This window comes from Callionymus lyra, chromosome 7 (assembly GCF_982586985.1).
Source record: "Callionymus lyra chromosome 7, fCalLyr1.hap1.1, whole genome shotgun sequence".
NCBI classification, from domain to species: Eukaryota; Metazoa; Chordata; class Actinopteri; order Syngnathiformes; family Callionymidae; genus Callionymus; species Callionymus lyra.
The window spans coordinates 14,379,811-14,401,620 of record NC_141824.1 but is presented as its reverse complement, the minus strand read 5'-3'; the positions used below and the strand labels follow the sequence as shown (position 1 = coordinate 14,401,620).

The window sequence follows — 21,810 nt, the reverse complement described above, 5'->3', positions numbered from 1 at the left end:
TTAATACCAACAAAGTCACCTGTGACCCCTGATGACCCCGGAAGGGGTATAACTTCCGGTGACATCAGAGGATCTGTTCCTTTTCATCTTCTCGCTGCGCAAGTAGCATGTCACCGAGCTAGCTCAAGGACTAGCTCTTTCGTTGCCGGTAGTCACGCGACTTCTGTCGGAGCTGCGAAACTTTCGCCCTCCAGAGACTGCAACGAACTTTCGACCCGGAGAAGTTGTAGCGGTTCGCCGTGGAAACGTCCGGAGATCGTCTTCGTTTGGCTGAGTACCAATTTTCTTTTCATTGAATATCATTACAACCTGTTGTGCTCGCCATTGGTTGTATTTTGATTTATTTCGGTGACGAAGTGGGTTCGCTCCCTCTCCCGACTTGTACTCTTTATTATATATCTTTGAATATCAGTACAACCTGCTGTACTCGCCATTGGTTGTATTTGATTTATTTCGGTGACGAAGTGGGTTCGCTCCCTCTCCCGACTTGTACTCTTTATTATATATTTTTGAATATCAGTACAACCTGCTGTACTCGCCATTGGTTGTATTTGATTTATTTCGGTGACGAAGTGGGTTCGCTCCCTCTCCCGACTGGTACTCTTTATTATATATCTTGAATATCAGTGCAACCTGTTGTACTCGCCATTGGTTGTAGTTTGATTTCTTTCGGTGACGAAGTGTGTTCGCTCCCTCTCCCGGCTTTGTATTCTTTGTTTATATATCAGTACAACCTGCCCTTGAGTGCCGGTGCAACTTTTTCACTCTTGGTTCCTTACATTTGTTGGTCACGGCAGTGTTTTCGCTCCCTCTTCCAACATTTGTACTGCTGCCTTTTCAGCTACCGAAGTGGATTCCTTTTATTTGTTGGGGACGACTGCGTATTCGCTTCCTATCCCAGCATTTGTGCTACTTCATCCCATATGTGTAAACACTCGTTGGTGAAGGCTGTGTTTTCGCACCCGCTCCCAGCGTTTGTAATACTTCTCTCATACATGTAAACACTCGTTGGTGAAGGCTGTGTTTTCGCACCCGCTCCCAGCGTTTGTATACTCCTCTCATACATGTAAACACTCGTTGGTGAAGGCTATGTTTTCGCACCCGCTCCCAGCGTTTGTATACTCCCCTCATATATGTAAACACTCGTTGGTGAAGGCTGCGCTTTTGCCCCCGCTCCCAGCGTTTGTTGTTTTTCTCTGTGTGGCCTTCGCCCGTTGCTAACATGCTTGGCGGCCACTCCTGCTCAGTCTGTATGGCTTCTCTGCAGCCCGAAGATGGCCACGATATGTGTCCCTCATGCCTTGGTCTCGAGCATCTGAGGGAAGGTCTTTCAGAAGATCCCTGCATGAACTGCAGCTTCATGCCCCGGGGAATAAGGGCTGCCAGACTTGCTGAGGTAGAGCAACTGTTGGGCCTCGTTTCGTTGCCTGAGCAGTTAACCTCAGCCCAGCGGCAGACTCCAGCTCAATCCCGCCGATCTAAACGGCGGGCTGCTGAGACTAGAGGCCCCACTTCTAGGAAGAAGGTTAGAGAGTCCGGACTTGCTTCCAAGGTGGACCAATTAACGGAGGAAGTTGATCAAATGAGATCCTTCTTCCTGGCCTTCAAGTCTGGGACTGGTGAAAGAGAGTTGGGTGATCTTGCTCCTCCTCCAGCCATCTTGGAGGAGGAGCATATAATCTCCATGGCAGCTTCAGCCACTGAGTTCGCCGAATATGGAGAGGAGGTGGTACCACAGCGTGTAGCCTCCCACGCCTCTGCGGCGGCCTCCCGTTCTTCAGCCCACAGCTCTACTGTCGGTTCTGGAGACGGCTCTATGGGGGCCATCATTCGTACGGCCCTGGCTCGCCTGCAGTTGGATATCCCGCAGGCTCAGCCAGCTTCGGCCAGTGCCTTTTTCAGACGCGGATCAGCTCCCGTCAACTTTACTGTGCCTCCATCTAACGAATATTTGAGGGAGTTGCATGCATGCTGGAGGGACTCTAGAGCCCTCTCTCGTGCAAACTCAGACGCCCGGACCCTGGCAGCCATGCAGGATGCACCCAAGTTTGGGTTGGGCCGCATACCAGCGGTCGAGCCGGCAATAGCTGGGTTAATTGTCTCACCTGATGAGGCGCTGAGACCGGATGTGAGGTGTCCTCGTTCCCAGTGTCGGGTGACAGATGACCTGCTCTCCAAAACCTATGACGCAGCGGCACGCATGGGACGCATAGGTAATTCTATGTCCCACCTGATGCTTGCTTTATCAGCATCTATACAGGAGACCCCACTGGATGCTTCCGTCCATAATTTCAGCGACGCTTCCCTGCAGGCATTCGCGCTGATGTCTAGAGAGCTGGGGCGGTTGATGTCTACTCTTGTCCAGGCTCGCCGCCAGGTTTGGCTGGCACAATCACCTCTGACAGAGGCATGCAGGAGAACCCTCCGCAGTGTTCCAGTGGAACCGGGGGAACTGTTTGGACCTGCAGCGCTAGAGGCACTTGAACGAACTGTCCAAGCCAGACAAACTCAACAGCAGCTGTCCGGGCTTCGCAGGAGTCGGCCTCCTCCGGGCAGACCTAGGGGATCTTCAGCTCCCCCCCAGCGCCGTTCTCAGCCACAGGCTTACCCCAGAGGCTACCTCAGGTCTCAGCGCCCAAGCCCACAGCCTGCTCAGCAGGCGGCACAGACCTTTCGAGCCCCTGAGCGGCTGCCCTCTAGGCAACCTCAGGCCCCACATACTGTCCGTCGTACCCCCAGAGCCTTTCGAGGCCGGGGGACCCAGCGCTGAGGCATTGGGGTCGGCCGTCGGCTGTTTTTCCCAACAGCAGCTCAGCTATTGGGCTGCTTCCACCCGGGACCCTTGGGTGCTCTCCACCTTGACCAACGGGTACAAGCTTCAGTTCCGACGCCGGCCCCCAACCATTGGCCGGGTCAAGATGACCATCATATGCGACCCGGCAAAAGCCCAAACCCTCACCCAGGAGTTGTCCGTCCTCCTGGACAAGGGTGCAATCGAGCAGATAGATCCCCTGTTACAACCAGGAGGGGTCTGCTCGACTTATTTTCTGGTTACAAAGAGAGATGGCGGACTCCGCCCTATCCTCGACCTAAGGGGAGTCAACAAGTTCCTGAAAGTCTTGAGATTCCACATGCTCAGCCCTGCAGAGGTTCTGCGCACTGTCTCCAGGCAGGAGTGGTTTACTTCAATAGACCTGAAGGATGCTTACTTTCATGTGGATAACTCTCGATACAGTTTCAATGAAGGCCTGGCCTTCACCACAGCGGGTGGACGACATCCTACGCCTCCTTCCCCTCTTTTGCAGGGGCACGTGGTTGCATTACGTGGAGTTCCTACGACTCCTAGGCAAACTGACGGCTGCCGCCACCGTGGTCCCTTTGGGGCTGTTGTCGCTACGCCCCCTTCAGAGGTGGCTGAACGACTTTCATTTGGATGTCAGGTGGCACCGGCACAGGAGACTCAAGGTCTCACACCGTTGCCTTCTTGCTCTGGCTCCATGGAGAGAGAGAGGTTTTCTCCTCCAAGGCGTGCAGATGGGTTTGGTTGCATTCCGCCGAGAGGCCATCACAACAGACACCTCCCTCTCAGGGTGGGGTGCAGTGTGGCAAAACCGTACAGCCCAGGGGCTGTGGTCTGCTCGAGACTGCTCGGAGCACATCAATGTTCTAGAGCTACGAGCTGTGTATATGGCCCTGCAATACTTTCTCCCCTTCCTGAGAGGGCGACATGTGCTTGTGCGGTCAGACAATGTGTCGACCGTATCGCATATAAACCACCAGGGGGGCACCCGGTCTGCACAGCTGTTGCAAGCATCCCGGGACCTCCTGCTGTGGGCGGCTCCACGCCTGGCCAGCATAAGAGCAATGTATTTGCCCGGGGACCGGAATCAGGTCGCAGACCTGCTCTCTCGGGGCAAGCCCCCATCGGGGGAGTGGCGGCTTCACCCAGAGGTGGTGCTCAATATCTGGGACACATTCGGCAGAGCAGAGGTAGATCTGTTTGCCACAAGGGAGTCGACCCATTGTCCCCTCTGGTTCTCCCTGAAGGAGGAAAGCAGTCCTCTGGGCCAGGATGCTCTTGCGCACGACTGGCCAGAAGGTCTCCTCTACGCTTTTCCCCCAATACCTCTGATATTCTCAACACTGCAGAGGGTCCTCCAGCAGGGTCACAGGCTGCTGTTGGTAGCCCCCTTCTGGCCAGGGAGAACATGGTTTCCACTGCTGCGCAGGCTCTGCCGCAGCTCACCATGGCGCCTCCCCGACAGGAACGATCTCCTGTCTCAGCTAGAGGGCCAGATTTGGCAACCCGACCCTCTTCGCCTGCAACTATGGGTCTGGCCGCTGCAGGGCCCAACCCGCTTCTGACGCAGTGTTCAGATGCTGTCTGCGACACTATACTAAACGCCAGGGCGCCTTCTACACGGCTGCAGTATGCAAATAGGTGGCAACTGTTTACTGCATGGTGTTCAGACAGGGGTGAGGACCCTGTGCACTGTTCAGTCCCAAAGATTCTGGAGTTCCTCCAGTCACTATTGGACAGTGGCCGGTCTCCTGCCACACTGAGGGTATACGCAGCAGCCATTTCCTCTCAACATGCTCGGGTAGATGATAACACAGTGGGGTCCCACAGACTGGTGTCCCTCTTTCTAAAGGGCGCGTGGCGATTACGCCCCCCACGCACACAGCGCGCCCCAGCATAGGATTTGCACCTGGTGCTCGACGCTTTGTGTCTGCCTCCCTTTGAACCCCTGGCTCAGACAGAGCTGAAGTGGGTTTCTGCTAAGACTGCTTTTCTCCTTGCCATCGCTTCAGCGAAGCGTGTTGGGGAACTACATGCCCTGTCTTTGAGTGAGTCATGTCTGCGGTGGAGCTCAGACGGCTCAGGGGTTACCCTCTGGCCAAATATGGCTTTTCTCCCAAAGGTTCTGTCATTATCGAGCCTCAACCGTCCCATTCAAGTGGCACAATTTATTCCCCCGGAAGGGGAAGACAGGTTGGGACTGCTGTGCCCTGTGCGGGCTCTAAGAACCTATGTAGCTGCAACCGCAAGTATAAGACGGTCGGACCAGCTCTTCATTTGCTATGGTGGCCCTAGGAAAGGCTGTGCTCTTTCCAAACAGCGACTGTCTCACTGGATCGTGGATGTGATTACCCACGAATATAAAGGAAGTGGTCACCCCCTGCCATTCGGGGTGAGGTGCCACTCTACCAGAGCGATGTCTACGTCATGGGCAGCCCTACGCGGGGTACCCCTGGAGGACATCTGTGAGGCAGCATCATGGGCCTCACAAAGCACTTTTTTCAGGTTCTATCGGGTGAACGTCACCACTCCTCATCCATTAGGTGTGGTCCTGTTGCCCGACTCTGTTGCTTCCCCTCAATGAGGTATTTACTGGGATTCTTTGTGACCTTGTTGTTATGGGTCATCCAGTGCTTGAAGCACCGCCTCTGGCGGTCAGTAGGGACGAAATAGAACGAAAGTTACGTATGTAACTACGGTTCTATGAGTCCCGGATGACCGCCAGAGCGTTCTGTCACTCAGAATCTGCAGGAACAGATCCTCTGATGTCACCGGAAGTTATACCCCTTCCGGGGTCATCAGGGGTCACAGGTGACTTTGTTGGTATTAAACTCGAACTGCGCATGCGCGAGATGGATACATTCAGTGCTTGAAGCACCGCCTCTGGCGGTCATCCGGGACTCATAGAACCGTAGTTACATACGTAACTTTCGTTTTATGTTTATTTTTGGTTTGTATGTTTTATTTTTCCAAGAAATTCATTTTTATTCAAGAATGTTTTTATGTCAAGATTGTATTTTATCAAGATAGTCTTTTTGTATTTTGTCTTGAATTGATTGATTTATTTTTCTTTGATATTTGTCTTTGAAAATAGATGCTGCTTGAAAGTTACATTTCTCTCCATCCATCCATCCATCCATCCATCATCCATCCATCCATCCATCCATCCATCCATCCATCATCCATCCATCCATGCATCCATCATCCATCCATCCATCCATCCATCCATCCATCCATCCATCCATCCATCCATCCATCCATCATCCATCCATCCATCCATCCATCCATCCATCCATCCATCAACTCACTGAACACCTTGAGCATGGTCCTGCCCTCTCCTACTCCATCAGTGAGACTCTTCACCAAACAGATGAACTCCCGTTCGTCCTTCGGCTGGACGTCAGAGACGGTCATCACCGCCTCCCCGCTGGTACCGGAGAAGGTGATGTTCACGGCGATCCGACCCGTGAACTCCGTGCCTCGATCGTAGACGTCCGTGGTCGGGCTCTTTTCGTAGATCTTTTGTCTGTCCTTGGATTTTGTCACCTGGTCGGGTTGGAGGTGTCAGTGACGGTGATGGTCTGTGCACGCGTGTGTAGGACTTACGTAGAACCACCGGATGAACAAGCCTCCCAGACCGTCAGCTGAGGTGAACATGCAGGTGATCTGAGTGCTGCTGCCCATGAAGACCTCCACCTTGTCCTCCATCGTCACCTCCACGTCAGCCCATGCTGCAACAAAAACATCTTTTTACTCATTTATGTCTTTGTTTTTACATGTATTCTACCAAACAAATGTGTAGCTTTTTTAGCATTTGTAATTCAGTTGTTAGCAATGAGCTCAATGGGCCAGCAGGGGGCAGTAGAGAATTCATGAGACCAGCAAAGGTGTATTATTTGTATCCTGTTATCAACGATCACATAACTACCTTGTCAAAGACAATAAAAACTTTTATTAAACATTTTTTAAATCTTGATACGTTATTACAATAAAAAAATAATATTTATGTGACGGAAGAACACTGTGAATGTATTTGAAAGGTACTTATAGCACAAATAGCACAAAGGATATTTAACAAAATCAAAATTCACTCTTTGTCCCAGCTATCCAGTAGGATAATATTATCATAATGGTGGATAATTCACTCTAACAGGTATATCAACAACTGATCAGCAAAAGTTTACCTTCTAAAATAATGGTCAAAATAACACCTAAAAGTACTAAAAAAAAATTAAAACACAACTGTTGTAACTATGATTTGAAACTTTGTCTTTTTAAGCATTTAATTATTATTTTTGTAATAATTTAATTAAATAGTTTTAACAAAGGTTGAAGTTGGTTTATTTTTTTCTAAATTCATTCAATTATAAAACGTTTAAATATTTAAATATTTTTCATTTCATAGCCTTTTAAATTCAATATTAATTCAATATTTTTGGTACAATTATTCCACCAAACTATACCAAAAGAGTACCGAAGTCACTTGTCACGTGATATACCAACATTTTTATAGGAAGATTGTATTTTCATACTTTGTTTCTCAAGATAGTTTCTTTATACTTTGTTTCTGAAGACGGTGCTTTTGTATTTTGATTCTAACTTGTATTTTGTTTCTCAAGATTGCATTTTTGTACTTTGTTCCTCAAGATTGTATTTTTCTATTTTCTTTCTCAAGATTGCATTTTTGTGTTTTGTTTCTCAAGATTGTATTTTTTGTATTTTGTTTCTCAAAATAGTTTAAATATTCGAATATTTTTGCATTTCATAGCCTTTTAAATTAAATAAAATACTTAATTATGCCACCAGACTATACCAAAAGAGTACCGAGCTACTTGTCACGTGATAAACCAACATTTTTATATTGAATATGAAAGGCTACAAATTAACAAATATTGAATTTAGAAGTATTTTGGAATTAGAATATGTGTAAAAAATATAAAATGTTCTTAATTAATTGAAAAAAAAAGGAACTTAACATTTTAGTATAGAAATTGTTGAATTAAATTCAGAAATGCAGTAAAAAAAAAAAGTTTAAACTATATAAAATGAAAGATTATATATAGTGAATACCATATACTTCCATACAGCTGCTATAATATTGGTACTTTCAAACCTCGTCACATGATAAGTTAGTAAACAGAAAACAACAGTAACTTCCAACATTTCCTCTGAACCTCAGGGTCACATGACCCGGGGTCCTCGGGTGACACATGCAGGAAGGAGTGCTGGTGGGTCAGCAGCAGATGCTATGACAGGAATGAGAAGCCCACCCATGTCAACATTAATGTGCAGCGTTCCACTCTGTCACCCGCTCGCCACAAGAAAGACTCAATTTACAGCCTCCATAGTAGGATCACTGTTCCAGAGAATCTCCCGCCGCTTTTCCTGCGCGACACCAGTCCTATAGTGGAGTCTTGTAATTACATTTCACTGTGGCCTGGAGGCAACTTTGACGTGGTTTACATTCTTCTTCTCTCAAATTACAGTATGTTTATGGAAGTATATCGGTGGCATCAGAATATTTAAATGTGGAATTGAACATTTAAAATGTTGAAACTTTAAATTTTGTAATTGAAATGTCATTTTATGAGCTTTTTTTTTAAAATAATTGACTAACCATTTCTATATTGTTAGAAGTATTACATTTGTTTTGCTCGTATTGTCCGTTGGCACTATTTGTAAATTGAATTTAAAAGGGTACGAATTGAAAAATATTAAAAAATGCGAAAAATCACGTTTGAAATATTGCAATAAGAATATCAAACTCAATCAGTAAAAAAACATTAATTTTAAAATATGAAAAACCTTTAATTTTACAAACTATACAATTTAATTATTCCAAAAAGAACGAATTCCACCTTTCAATATAGAAATCATTGAATTAAATGCGAAGAAAAGAGTATCCAATGCTCCGGAAAATAAAACATTTCAGTTAAAAAATTCAAAGTCAACTTTTGGAATGTTAAATTCAACCATTCAGTATTCTGATGGCACTAATGACCTTCCATAGATTCTTCCGAAATATACAATTCAATTGATTTTAGAGTAAGAAGTTGACTTTAAATGATATTTTTATACTGCTTCTGTGATTAGATATTGAATTGAACTAAAATTAAGGCTGCACGATATATCGAAAAAATATCGATATTGCAATATTGTGCTAATCATTTTTTATTGTATAAATCAAGCATTTGTTAAATGCACACTTTGACAAGTCAGTGTCAGGTTCTGTTAAGTTGTCAATTCGTAATCGTTTTCGTCTCGTTTGTCTGTCAAGTACTTACGACTGCAGCAGTTTCGTCCTAGAGAATCAGACGTTCCCAAGCCAGAGTGAGTATTTATTCGTCAACAAAATATCAACATCAGATCAACACTTGCAGCAGCTCTTTTTTTCATGTTTGGGTGAATTTTATTTAGCCATTTTTCTACCTCTTTCTTTGCTTCATTTCCGCACAGGCATCAAATAAAACAGGACTATCGTTCAAACTCTTAACACTTCACTAATTCACTTTCCTTTCCGCATCATTACATTGTCTTTTTCAAAACCCGGCGCTGCCACTGCTGTGTGTTGCAGTTACCAGCGGCTAATGGAGGTGGACGGATGCGATCCTGTTAAAGAAATTCAATTAGTTCCTCCGAGGTAGACATTTCCTGGCCATTAGCTGACTCACTCGCAAACCTGCTCCCTCCCTCCCTGACGCCGAACACATCCACAGGAGGAGATTTTTCTGATTCATTCTTTATTTTTTGTTTGTTTTTACTTGTTTTGTTGTTTCTCACAGGACTCATCATCGTATCAGTGATCAAACACAGATCCTGACGCTTCAAGGCTTTCGGATCAATTTTGATACGAGAAACAATCGTCGGCTCTGACGTGACGAGTGTCTGGTGAGAGTGTGAACGAGAAACACTGACATCTTCAATTGGTTTATAGAAATCTGTATGAAAATAGTTTATTCAGGAAGCTCTCGGAGTTAGAGGTGTTAGAAAATATCAATACACAAATATAGAGCCTTGTTTTTTACGATACTGATATTGAACAGTGTATCAGGTTTTTTTTTAATCTTTCCAATCCTATTACATGTTCCGTTTTATTACGGTTTATGATTCAATAAACTGTGTGAAATTAAAAAATAAAATTGAAAGAATTACAATAAACATGAAAATATTCACACCATTTGTACTTTTTTTGAAAAAAACAGTTAACAGCTAAATGAAATCCTGCGAGATCCCGGCAATGACTGAGGACGAGAGGATACAGTCGACTCCAGCAGCTTTTAAAGCTGATGTTTGGACATATTTTAGTTTCAAAACAAATGAAAGCAGTTACGACTTTGTCAAGTGTCATGTTGTCTGTAAATTCTGCAACCCCAGAGTACTCGACAATACTACAAATATATTCTTGATCCTACAGTACAGCAATATATTGTGTGGTTGACCCTGTATCGTGATACGTATCGTATCGCCAGGTTCAATGCCAATACCCTACTAATTATCATCATTTATTGATTTAATTTAATAAAATATGAAGTTTTAAAATGCAATAATAGTTGTGAATTATTAATAAACTAACACTTCTACTGCTTTCCTACTTAAAATCACTAGATTTGCCTCTGAAATTAAAGAAAATATTTTTTTAGTTTCATCATCAAGGATTAGAGAAGATTTAAAATCAAATCTTTCCCTCAATGTGTAGTTTCATGAAACTCTTGTCAATGTTCATTTCAGTTGTAAATTCTAGTTCAAAGATGAAGGTACAAGTGTGTCTTCTACATGAATCCTCTTCTGTCAAGACGCTCACACAGTTGTTATACTGTAACGTCGCCTTTGAAGTCTTTTGTTGGAAGACAATCAATTGTCTGCTCACATTAAACAAAAAATCCTCCAAACAAACTCAAACAGGAAAAGGATCATCGTCGTGAGGAAGTTATATCAAACATGCTGTGAGTTCAGGGAAGAAAGCTTTGATTTCATCGTAGACTCAACAGACAATATCTGCCAGAGTAGTGATGACATCGTCTTCTGTCCACTTGCTGCTGTTCAAACAAGGTGCACGACCTCCATTTAACTCAGAACCTATTTTGAACACATCTTCCACCTCATCTGACAACTGGGAAAAAGGAAAGATGTGCGGCTGTTCAAAGCCGGAATGTGTTTCAAGTTCCAGATGTTAAAGGAGTGAAGAGCTGCAGTCCAGCTGATCTTCTGGCAACCAGCCACACATAAGACCACTTACCACTTCGCACAAGCTACAAAGGAATCTATAATCATGCACAGATAGTGTGTGTTTCTATCAAGTGTGCTGGCTATCTGTAGTCAGTATAGTAGACCCCTCGGTGTGACCTGGTCCACTTTTGATGACATCACAAAGGTTCTTTGAATTACAAACTTAGACGTCTTCTTTTCTTTTCGAAGTACTATATATTGGAATATATTGTGATACTGTAGTAGCAAGGGTATATTTGTAGTATTGTCGTGTACTTGACTCTGGTGTTGCAGAATTTACAGACCACATGACTCTTGACAAAGTCGTAACTGCTTTCATTTGTTTTGAAACAAAATATATGTCAAAACATCAGCTTCAAAAGAGTAGACTGTATCCTCTCGTCCTCAGTCAACAATGGGTATCTCGCAGGATTTCCGTGTTTCTTTAATCTAGCGGCGGGAAGTTTAATTGCAACACAAAATGAACAAACAACTTAAATATTTAAATGTTATTTTTACATTTAAATATTAGTACAGTGTTTTGAAAATTGTAGAGAATATCTCGAAATATCGCTATTTCGAAATTGTCTGTGTATGGGCTTTTTTAACAACCATATTTTCTTGGCAAGAGTCATTAATGTTACTTCTTGTTACTAAAAAAACGACTGTTCTAATAAATAAAACAACAATTATGTAAATTGCTTCCGTATGAAATACCTCAAATACCAGCTTTGTACCAGGACTAAATATTGCACATTTCTTTAATACAAACTCAACTTTGAAATATAAACCATGAAATAACTGAAAAAATAAAACCTGATATAAAAGACTAAAATGTATACTTTGTGAAAATCACTGTATCGATTTTTCTCACACCTCTACTGGTCATGTATGATACTGGAAAGACTCCAACAGATACTTTAATTCTATAAAAGTTATGATTATTAAGACAGAATTTAAAGATAATCGGCCCGTTGCAAAAAAATAAGTTTAAAATGTAAGACTTTTAAAGCTTCTTCATAGCACTATTTGTTCTCTTTCTATTTATTTTCTCTCACACGACGGAGCTAAAATAAATCCAGCTCACTATATCTAGTCCGGAGCTCAAATTTGGACGCTAACGTAAGATCATTTTATCTTGGCATGATCCTGTTCTGTGGCTGATAGGAACCACCAGATGTGTGAGGATGAGCTCATCAAACAGATTCAACTCCAGGTGACTCATGTCTGCACGTCTCACTCACAACTACAACATCGACACTCGTTCACAGTGAGGAACATGATCATCGTAACATCCAACGTCGTAAACTCGTCTTTAGCTTTCTGACGATTATGTTTGGAAAGATTGTTTCGTGCATGAAATGACAACAATAATTACAGATAAATGTGTGTGTAAATGAAGAGCAATTACTTTAACCACCATAATTGAATGACCATAACGTTACGATATGATCAGTGTGTGTGTGTGTGTGTGTGTGTGTGTGTGTGTGTGTGTGTGTGTCACTGCCATCTCACAATCTATCCTTCACAATACTGATGGTAAATGACAGCGACAGCTCACTGACATGTTTCCAGGCCTGTCACATCTAAGAATAACAATGTCCTATCAAGCTTGTTTGCTTACATGATAGAGCAGCAGTTACTGACCCGACTGGTACCAGGAATAGCAGACCCAACATGGAGAGACACGGAGAGAGGGGGGCCTGGGAACCCAGTGCCACAGCCAGAGAACACAGTTAGCATGAGAACTGAGCCAAACCAGAAGGTAATGTATCAGAAGACTTACTATCAAAGTGTTGTGTACTACTGTAGTCTACAAATGTACCACACTAATCCCAAAATGACTCATTATTAGGTATGTGTATTGGCAATAATGTGGCGATACAATATTACGATACAGGGGCAGCGATACGTTATACTACGATACTGTAGGATCAAGTATATATTTGTAGTATTGTCGAGTACTTGACTCTGGTGTTGCAGAATTTACAGACCACATGACTCTTAATGAAGTCGTATCTGCTTTTATTTGTTTTGAAAACAAAATATGTCCAAACATCAGTTTTAGAAGTTGCTGGAGTCGACTGTATCCTCTCGTCCTCAGTCACCGCCGGGATCTCGCGGGATAAAAATTAAATAATTTGATTTAACGCTCACTTTATTGAAAAGTAAGCCATTGAATAACAATAATAGAAAATATATAATTTAAAAGCCTTTTTTAAATAAAAAAAAAAACCTTTAAAATAAATAGATTTGATACAGTGCTGTTGTATATGAATACATTATCATGACAAAAAATATCCCGATGTATCGCTGTAACCACTATTGATTACTGGCATCAAATCCTCCAAAGATCAAACTACACTTGGGTGTCTAAAAAGTGACTGAATAATATAATTATTCCGTGAAAACATGTTTTATTAATGTTATATCAATGTTTAATCGACAAGAACAAGATTCAAGAAAGTTCTTACAGGACACTTTCTAAAGAGTGCAGTGATCGGGAAAAAGTCTGAGCGACATTTCCAGTTCAAGTGCCTGGATCTGACCCAAACGGTAATGGGTTTTTTTTTTCTTGGCTCTATCATCCCATTTACCTGCATTTTTAGATTCCTGAAAGCATTAACGGTGTATCATACAATAAAGAGATGCAACACAAAATACTCAACTCAATCAAACTTGTGTAATAATGGTCACAAAAGCATCAAACAAATAGCAAAATCAACAGGGGTGTAAATTAAATAGTTAAAAAAAGAGTATTGATGATAATGTTGTTTTTTATTTTAAATAATCTGGAAGGGGCAAATGATAAACAAAGAGGAAAGCAACAATACATTTCTGACTCATCAGGTTGTCACTTAAAAATAAAGGCTATAAAAAGATTGCGATTAAATTCCAAATACAGTTTTCCTAATGATCTGTGAATCCAACACGAAATCTACAGGCTCTGAATCTAAAGTGGGCAGAAGGACGAAGAATTCATCCACCAACGTTGCCCAGACTTCCACTAAGTTTCGCTGGACTCGACCAGTCTTTAATGGGCAACAAGAATGTTGGGGAAACGTCTGAATACCCAGCCTGCAGGGCCTGTCACACATTCATCAATCACATCACGAGTGTGACGTCGCCTCCGGGCAGAACTACACACACACTATTACAGAAGCATGGATACACATTAAAATAATAACGGCCATTAATCTTTTGTGACTCATCAAACATTCGCATACTTCCCCATAACAAGATGATTCATGGAATTCTTCCATTCATGGGTATGCTCGACTCCCTCAATACCCCGTTATCTTCCAGAGGTCAGAACTGGTTATTAACCTCCACAATTCCTGCCTCTTAAAAAAAGGAGAGTGAAAGAAAAGTTTGTAGAAAACTGGTGTTTGCCGTTGATAAGGGAGCGAAGGGTGTTGACACTTGCGGTGAGAGTAACGGAAGCTTCGGTAACTCGATGCTGCCGCCGGTTCCTCAGATCACTAAGTTATGACTTCCTTTAAGTAATGTGGAGCAAAACCAAGAGGTTGATCGATGGACTTGTAGACAAGACAAAACAATGATAAAGGTCGAAGGAGACTCCGGAGCAGAATTACTATGATTCCAAATATGGCGAGATATGTGTTTGGGTCAAACTGAGGTATGCTAGCGGGCATTTTTTGGAGCGATCCATTAAGAATGATGTTCTCTCAGAGACCAGGTGCAGCAGAGTCGAGGGACGGGTAAATAATGAAGATATATATCTTACATCCCTGGATATTACATTCCAGCACCAAGAGGGGGAAGTCATTTGAACTCGGCCACACAAATCCAGTGATAAAATGCAAACAATAAAATAAAGTACAGTGGATTAAGGCTGACACCAGCAGCCAGTCCACACTGTATCTTATAGCACCATTATACTCTGGGAAACACTGTCGCTTAAACCACTGACAATAAATATCTGTCACCTTCATAACCTTAAAATTGGGAATTGAAACTCTCGTGATCAGGAAACAGGAAGTAAATAGGTATGTATTGCTACTTTGAAATAGAGATTTAATTGTTTTACTGGACTGGAAACAAAAGAGTCAAATATCATCTATGTTGACATAGAAACAGTCGGAAATAATTCCCATGCGAGCACGAGACACTGAAAATGAAAAACACCATGTAGATGCAACAGGATTAAAAAAGACAGATTCATGTGAAGCGTAAATTATACCAAAGTTATTTACTCAAACATAACTTGAATAATGTGAAGTATTGGTCGAGGGCTTTGGGGAGTAACTGGTGGTATCCTTAAGTAAAGAGATTACATTGGTGAAGCTTCAAGGGACTGACTTAAGTGAATCTCTAAGTATGTTTATTGGGCTCATTACAATTAAACAGTATTATCATATTATTTGGGTGTGTATTGGCAAGAATCTGACGTATCACAATACAGGGGAAATTATACGATATAGTATATTGCGATATATCGCGATACCGTAGGAACAGATATACATATGTACATTTGTAGCATTGTCGAGTACTTGACTCTGACTGGTGTTGCACAATTTACAGAACACATGACCCAAACATCAGCTTTAAAAGCTTCTGGAGTCAACTGTATCCTCTCATCCTCAGTCATCGCCAGGATATCATGGGATTTTGATTGTTCCTTTAGCAAACACCTTGAATATTTACATGTTCATTTTACATTTTACAAAACATGTATACGGTGCTTTTGAATATCGATACAGTGGGGAAAAAACAATGCGATATTTATTATCACTATTGTAAAACACTCCTAAAGTATACAAACCCATGTAAAATAGTAGTATAGCATATATTAACAATAACTAATCCCAAATGTTTTTTCTTTGTCTCCTCAATTGTCCTTGTTTGTGGGAGTTTTAAAGATGTACTCTGTAAATAAAGACCTGAAATACCTTCGTAATCCTAGGAAACAATTTACGTTCAGATAAAAACTTGTTTAGAGAAAGAAATGACATTTCCTCCATTTTCTCATATCGCTGTCAGACATCTAAATGTCACTGGAAAAAACCTAGTGAAATCTACATATCAACAACGACAGGAAGTTCTACCATCACCCACAGTTCTTCGACTCACCCCGCCCTCAGATATATATGAAAGAAAACAGACGTCTTTAATACTTCAGGGGGGTTCACCATAGAGCCGGGGACATTATCGCTAATCTGATAATTGCACAGATTATGAACGATTATGAACCCGGCCGAAGTAGAGGGAAGTTGTTAGTGAAACTGCGCGAAGGGCAAGATTTTCCATGATGTCAACGTTACAACAAGTCTCTCTAAAGGTCGGGAGATTACAGAGATTTAATCATCGAGGAGCTACTTAACATGTCTGTGACTAACTCAAAGAATCAGACTCCGTTTGTTCAAGAAACATCAGATAATCTACCTGGTCTGGTCCAGGATCGATTCATCAAATGATCTTGACACGTGTTAAAAAAAGCCAGAGTGGACACTCTGGGGAAAGTGAAGGCTCAGCGTTCAGGTGATCCAGACAGTCGAGCGAGTGACGGCAGCAGCTGCCGCGGCAGATACAGTGGTCGTGGATACATTCCCACGATGCCGCAGGAGAAACAAGGTCAGCTTGTCATAACGACCTGACACACACACACACACACACACTCACACACACACACACGCACACCAGTCCCAGTGGTGCGGGGCCGGAGCGCCGGGACCCTCCACTCAAGATGCCATCAGAATGAACGATTACGAAGAGGCGGAGGAGACAAAGGAGACAAAGGAATGTAAATAAAGTGAAAAGTATCAGAGCAGACCACACAACAAGACAGAGGGAGAGATCGACCCTTGGATTCCTCCCGATGCAGCCACTGCTTACATTCATTTGCAGAAAACCACCTGCTGTGTCCTCCATGTATCTGCTGAAATAAATGTATGAGCAAGTCAATAAATGTTCCAGCACTTGACGCGAGGCCTGGGAATGCTTTTTAAGACTTAAGTTCACCCAAAATATCAGATTTCTGACTCTGTCGCCACACGTTAATGCACTGTGACCATATAATCTCTGGAGTATTCCACAGCACCGTCAGGCATTCCACTGTTCAGATGCCCTATGATGAAATTCCACACGGCACCATTACAAATGTACGAATCTGGGGTTTTTAACCTTTTGATAACAAGAGAGAACTAGTCGCCAGGGTTTGACTCATGGAAGTGTGGCAATTGAAACATGCCTCGGGTTTAATTGTTCATCGTTCTCTGGAAGAGCTTCTCTTCTTTGAAATCCCTCTTTTCAGTCTTCATCGTGTGTGTTCACTGTGTAGTTTGTGTGTTTTCGAGGCTATTAGTGCAAAGCAAATTGTTTCCTTATTTGTTCTTCTTCAGGAGCAAATCCTTAATCCATCCACGTTTTTAAAATTATCGACCATCTGCAAGAAAAATATAATTACCTCCACCAAGGAGTGGCAGAGATTAGAAAAAGTATATTTTCAATTGAACTTTGTAAGATTGATTAGAGATGAGGTAAGTTTGAGTTTATTTGTTTTAAAGGGGTCATTACTGTCTAACGCCCCCTCCTTGATACATTTTGTTTTGTCAAGATACTTCCTGTTTGCTCCTTTGTTTCCCCTGCCCTGTCAGCAGTTGACGGAAGAGGTTCCAGACGGTGTGATGCAGGACGTCCTAGTGACGCACAGCTGCCAGCAATCTGTCAATCAGGATCCCTTCATATACGCCGGACTTTCCATAGACCAACGTCAGCTTGTGCACAGTTTCGCCTGGTATGGCGGTGGACATCCCTCCCTTTCACTTGGATTATTGAATCTTGTCCTTTTTTCCCTCTTTTAGTGGCTAGTGTAACTCGCCACCATCTTGCTCTGGATTATTGTGGGGATTTATTAAACATTGAAACCTGGACTGATAGACAAAATCTGAATTTGTTGGCAGTCATTTTTTTATTATTGTGTTTTGTTTGTTAAATGAAATTGTATTTGTTTATTTTACCTCATTTCTTGTGCATTGTCTTTGGATCCTGGTTCTCCTTAATAATCTTACATATTGATCGTATGGCTTCTACGTGCTGCTGCAAACCCAACCAGATGACAAGAACTAAAAGAAATTGCAGTACTTTATAGACTTATTAAGACTTTATTGAGCACAGTATACAATTAAATCACAGAAATGTATAAACGTTACCATGTATTTGTTCGTGTTAGTTGAAGAATATAGACACAAATTTAGAGCTACAATGGAGGGGAGTAATTAATTTCACCGTGAACCAACTGAATACTTGAAACGCAGAAGTTTTATAATTAATTTACTAATATGATAATTCACATGTAATGTTCCCCTTAGCAGAAGTATGCGCTTTCCTAGTGCTTTTTCTAGTTCTAGTAATGTCTCAACTCTCTTTACAGAACCTTTTACATTTTTAAAACTTCTAGAAAAAAATCCAATGTAGTTTCTTTAACTTTAATAAGGTCCTCGCTTTTATCTTGAGTAAGATTGTATTACAAAAGTGTATCGATATAGTGATGACAACGTATTAACCATGTCACAAAACCAAATACACAAACCCACTAACCTACACAGAGTCACAACAAAGCCCAACACATCAACACGTCAACATAAATCCTCCACTGAACCCTTCAAAAACTCACAAGGGATTTATAGTTTGGTGTTCAAAGAAAACTCTTGTCCATCTTATTTTCATACGTTCACTGGTTTACTTTTTAGGCTGATACTTTATGCTGACTGTGTGATTTCCCCCTTCATATCAGCCAGCTGAGCCCGATGGATCCCAAGGGGTTCCTGTGCTGGAGTGGAAATATAAACTCTCCAGCTTCTTGTATATAAAAGTTTTCTGACAAGCTTTTCCTTTTTAATTCCCTGGTCATCAGTCACATAGTTTTAAAGAAGTAATGCTTACATCTGTGTCTCTCTGCGTAAGTGGACCTCGGAGGGCCACTTCCTTACGTCGGCTCCCATGAACGTTTCAACGCCCCCTCTATCCTTGTTCCCACGTCCTGGACAACGAAATGGTCTCCAGCTTGGAAATAAAATAACAGACACAGCGTGGTCGTATGGGAAAGGCCAACAGGGACTGTATTTTTATACAGCACTGAATGTGACAGTGCAAAAGTGCAGGCAGGGAATGTTAGAGCGGTCCCATGACACAGGATCCAAAGTATGAACTGTTTTTGTTTTTTTTGCTGCTGGCATATCGCGGCTAAGTTTAGATAATAGATACACCAACTATAAACACACAGGCTTAAGTCTTTCCCATTGAATTGGAAGATTTTTGCAGCTGAAGTCAAAAATGTGAATTCATTAAAATAAACTGTACCATGAATTGTGTTTAAATAAATCTATATAAGGGTTAAAATACAAGATTTAAGTTTTAAAAGCCAGACTTAAGTGGGCTGATGTCTAAATTCAATCATATAATCCAAAAATGTTTTTAGTTTTAATTGCTTCACAGCATTATTCTTGCAAAGAACATTTAAATGATTGATTGTTTACTGTGTACTGTGGTCACACCATCAGGCTTTAACATAAATCTGTATAAAAAGAGACATTTTCTGTCTTAAATGACTTGATTATGTCGTTCTCCCATCATTCTGCTGTAAACTCTCTCAAATTAAAAACACTTTTGGAATTAAATCATCTTACGTGTTTTTTCTGTCTCAAACTTTGCCCTACTTATCCAAACATGAAGCGGCTGATTTTGATTCTCTCACGTGCTTCAACTTGAAGTCTGCATCATGATGATGAAGCTTTTCGTAAAAAAACAAAAACAAAGATCTCCTTTGACAAGCTTTTTTACATGGAGAAAATTATGAATAAATACTATGAATGTGAGAGATTTTCCCAGCAGTTTAATCTGAAACACAATTTTTTACTACAATTTGCCAATCAAATGAAAGCAAATCAGATCTTGGGCTATATTTACAAACATCTTTATATAATGTTGTATGTAATAATACATGTATTTTAATGGTCGATCAATTAAATCCTATCCAAGAACTCATAAGAAAAGAGCTCGGACAATAGCGAGAAGGAGAAGCCACAAATATTTAAATGCCAACAATGCTCTGTAACTAAACAAAGAGAAACCACATCTGTCTCACGTGTGGAGTCGGTGGCTTCAACACTGATGCCTGAGAGGCTGCATTAGGTTAAAAGGATCCTAATGTGCATTAGATTGTCCGCAGACATCGTTGCAGGAAAACAACATCCATTATTAAGCAGCGTGTTGAACGGACAGAGACTTTGTTTTTCACTTAAGCCCAGCTCCAAGAACACATAAGCCTCACGACCATTACATCTTCCCACACGAGTTTTAGAAAACACACCTCAGAAGACACACTGAAAATAATCCGGACTTTAAGTTACACGATTATCTTAGGTCTAAGTGTGACTGTGAGTAATCTTTTTTTCAAGCTGAAACCTTTCACCGACCAGCGAGGGGGGATTCTGTACACGTCCTGAGAATATTGACTGCAACGAAGAGTCAACTGGTTATTGTCCATAATGGCAAAGAGTAGGTTCAAAATAAGCAAGTACGAGTTGAAAAGAATAATAACAACAAAGGTTTACTTGTCTCTCAATATAAAATACACGGCAAATGTGAACCACATGTGCAATTATTCACTGAAACATTAATTTATATCAAGTGACTGGAAATCGCGGCCCATACGAACACAGGTCTGGCAAGAGTGTCAACAACTTTACAAGAGTCATAAAAAGTTGTCATTTAAATATAATTGCTTGGTGTGTTGCAAGGGGAAAATATAACTTTATAACTTTAGAGGTTAAGGGTGTAAGAAAATATTGATACACTGGAAAACTTTTTCTGGATACAGTAATGATATTGAAAAGTGAAAATTATACGTTCTGTATGGTTTACATTTCAATTAAGTGTGTATAAAATAAAATAAATAGATGAAAAATTATATATATAAATATATATATATATATATATACTGTATATATATATATATATATATATATATATGTCAGAGTGAAGATTTGACTCAAGTAGGATCTGGAATCCTACTAGTATGGATTAGAATTCTACTACTCAACTCGGATCTGAATATCAGAATTCCAATCTGTACTAGGAGGATTCCAGATTCTACTAGTGAATTCCAATCTCTACTACGAGAGATTGGAATTCTACCAGGAAAATCTCCAATTCTAATAGGAGAAATTTGGATTACATCAAAATGTTTTGGAAAATAAACTGAATAATGGAATTCCAATCTGTACTTGTTTCCAGATTCTACTGGATTCCAATCTGTACTGTGATATATATATATAAATATATATATATATATATATATATATATATACCCAAAATGAGGACAAGAGGATACAGTCGACACCAGAATCTTTTAAAGCTGATGTTTGGACATCTTCAATGTCAAGTCAATTATTTGGACAATACTACAAATGCATCCTTGTTTCTATAACATCGCATATATTGCGATACATATATCATAATGTTGCCCTTGTATAATGATATGCATCTTCTCTCACAGATGTGAATCGTTAAATCGTCTGCCATTGTCACCTTTAGCAGTTTTTCTCACACGTGGATTTAAGTATCTAGCGATCACTGTATGTTATATGTTTTAGTGTAGCTTTCGTGTACTACCCCGATGAACAGTACTTCTTCTTACACTTCTTATGTATTGTCTTCATCTTGTTACTCAGGTCCTAAACTTCAATCAACCAACTGCTGTTCCTTCTTCATCTTCTAGCCCATTTCTTTAGGAAAGGTAAGAAAAGCTAATATGTATCGCTGCCAACCACAAGTTACAAATA

At 41.3% G+C, this 21,810-nt stretch overlaps 2 protein-coding genes across 7 annotated transcripts in view; one reads left to right on the top strand and one right to left on the bottom strand.

Annotated features, from left to right (window-relative positions):
* Positions 1–21,810, top strand: part of LOC148075136 (cell surface glycoprotein MUC18-like) — a 129,362-nt gene that overhangs the window by 23,623 nt on the left and 83,929 nt on the right. The gene's annotated exons all lie outside the window — the stretch shown is intronic.
* LOC148075137 (cell surface glycoprotein MUC18-like) overlaps positions 1–21,810 on the bottom strand; it is a 44,580-nt gene that overhangs the window by 13,628 nt on the left and 9,142 nt on the right. For all 3 annotated transcript variants that reach the window (XM_087795287.1, XM_087795288.1, XM_087795289.1), the window contains exons 2-3: positions 6,407–6,531; positions 6,109–6,346 (exon numbers count right to left, since the gene is read on the bottom strand). In XM_087795287.1, coding sequence (XP_087651413.1) covers positions 6,109–6,346; positions 6,407–6,531 — 363 coding nt within the window. The remainder of the gene's footprint in view (positions 1–6,108; positions 6,347–6,406; positions 6,532–21,810) is intronic.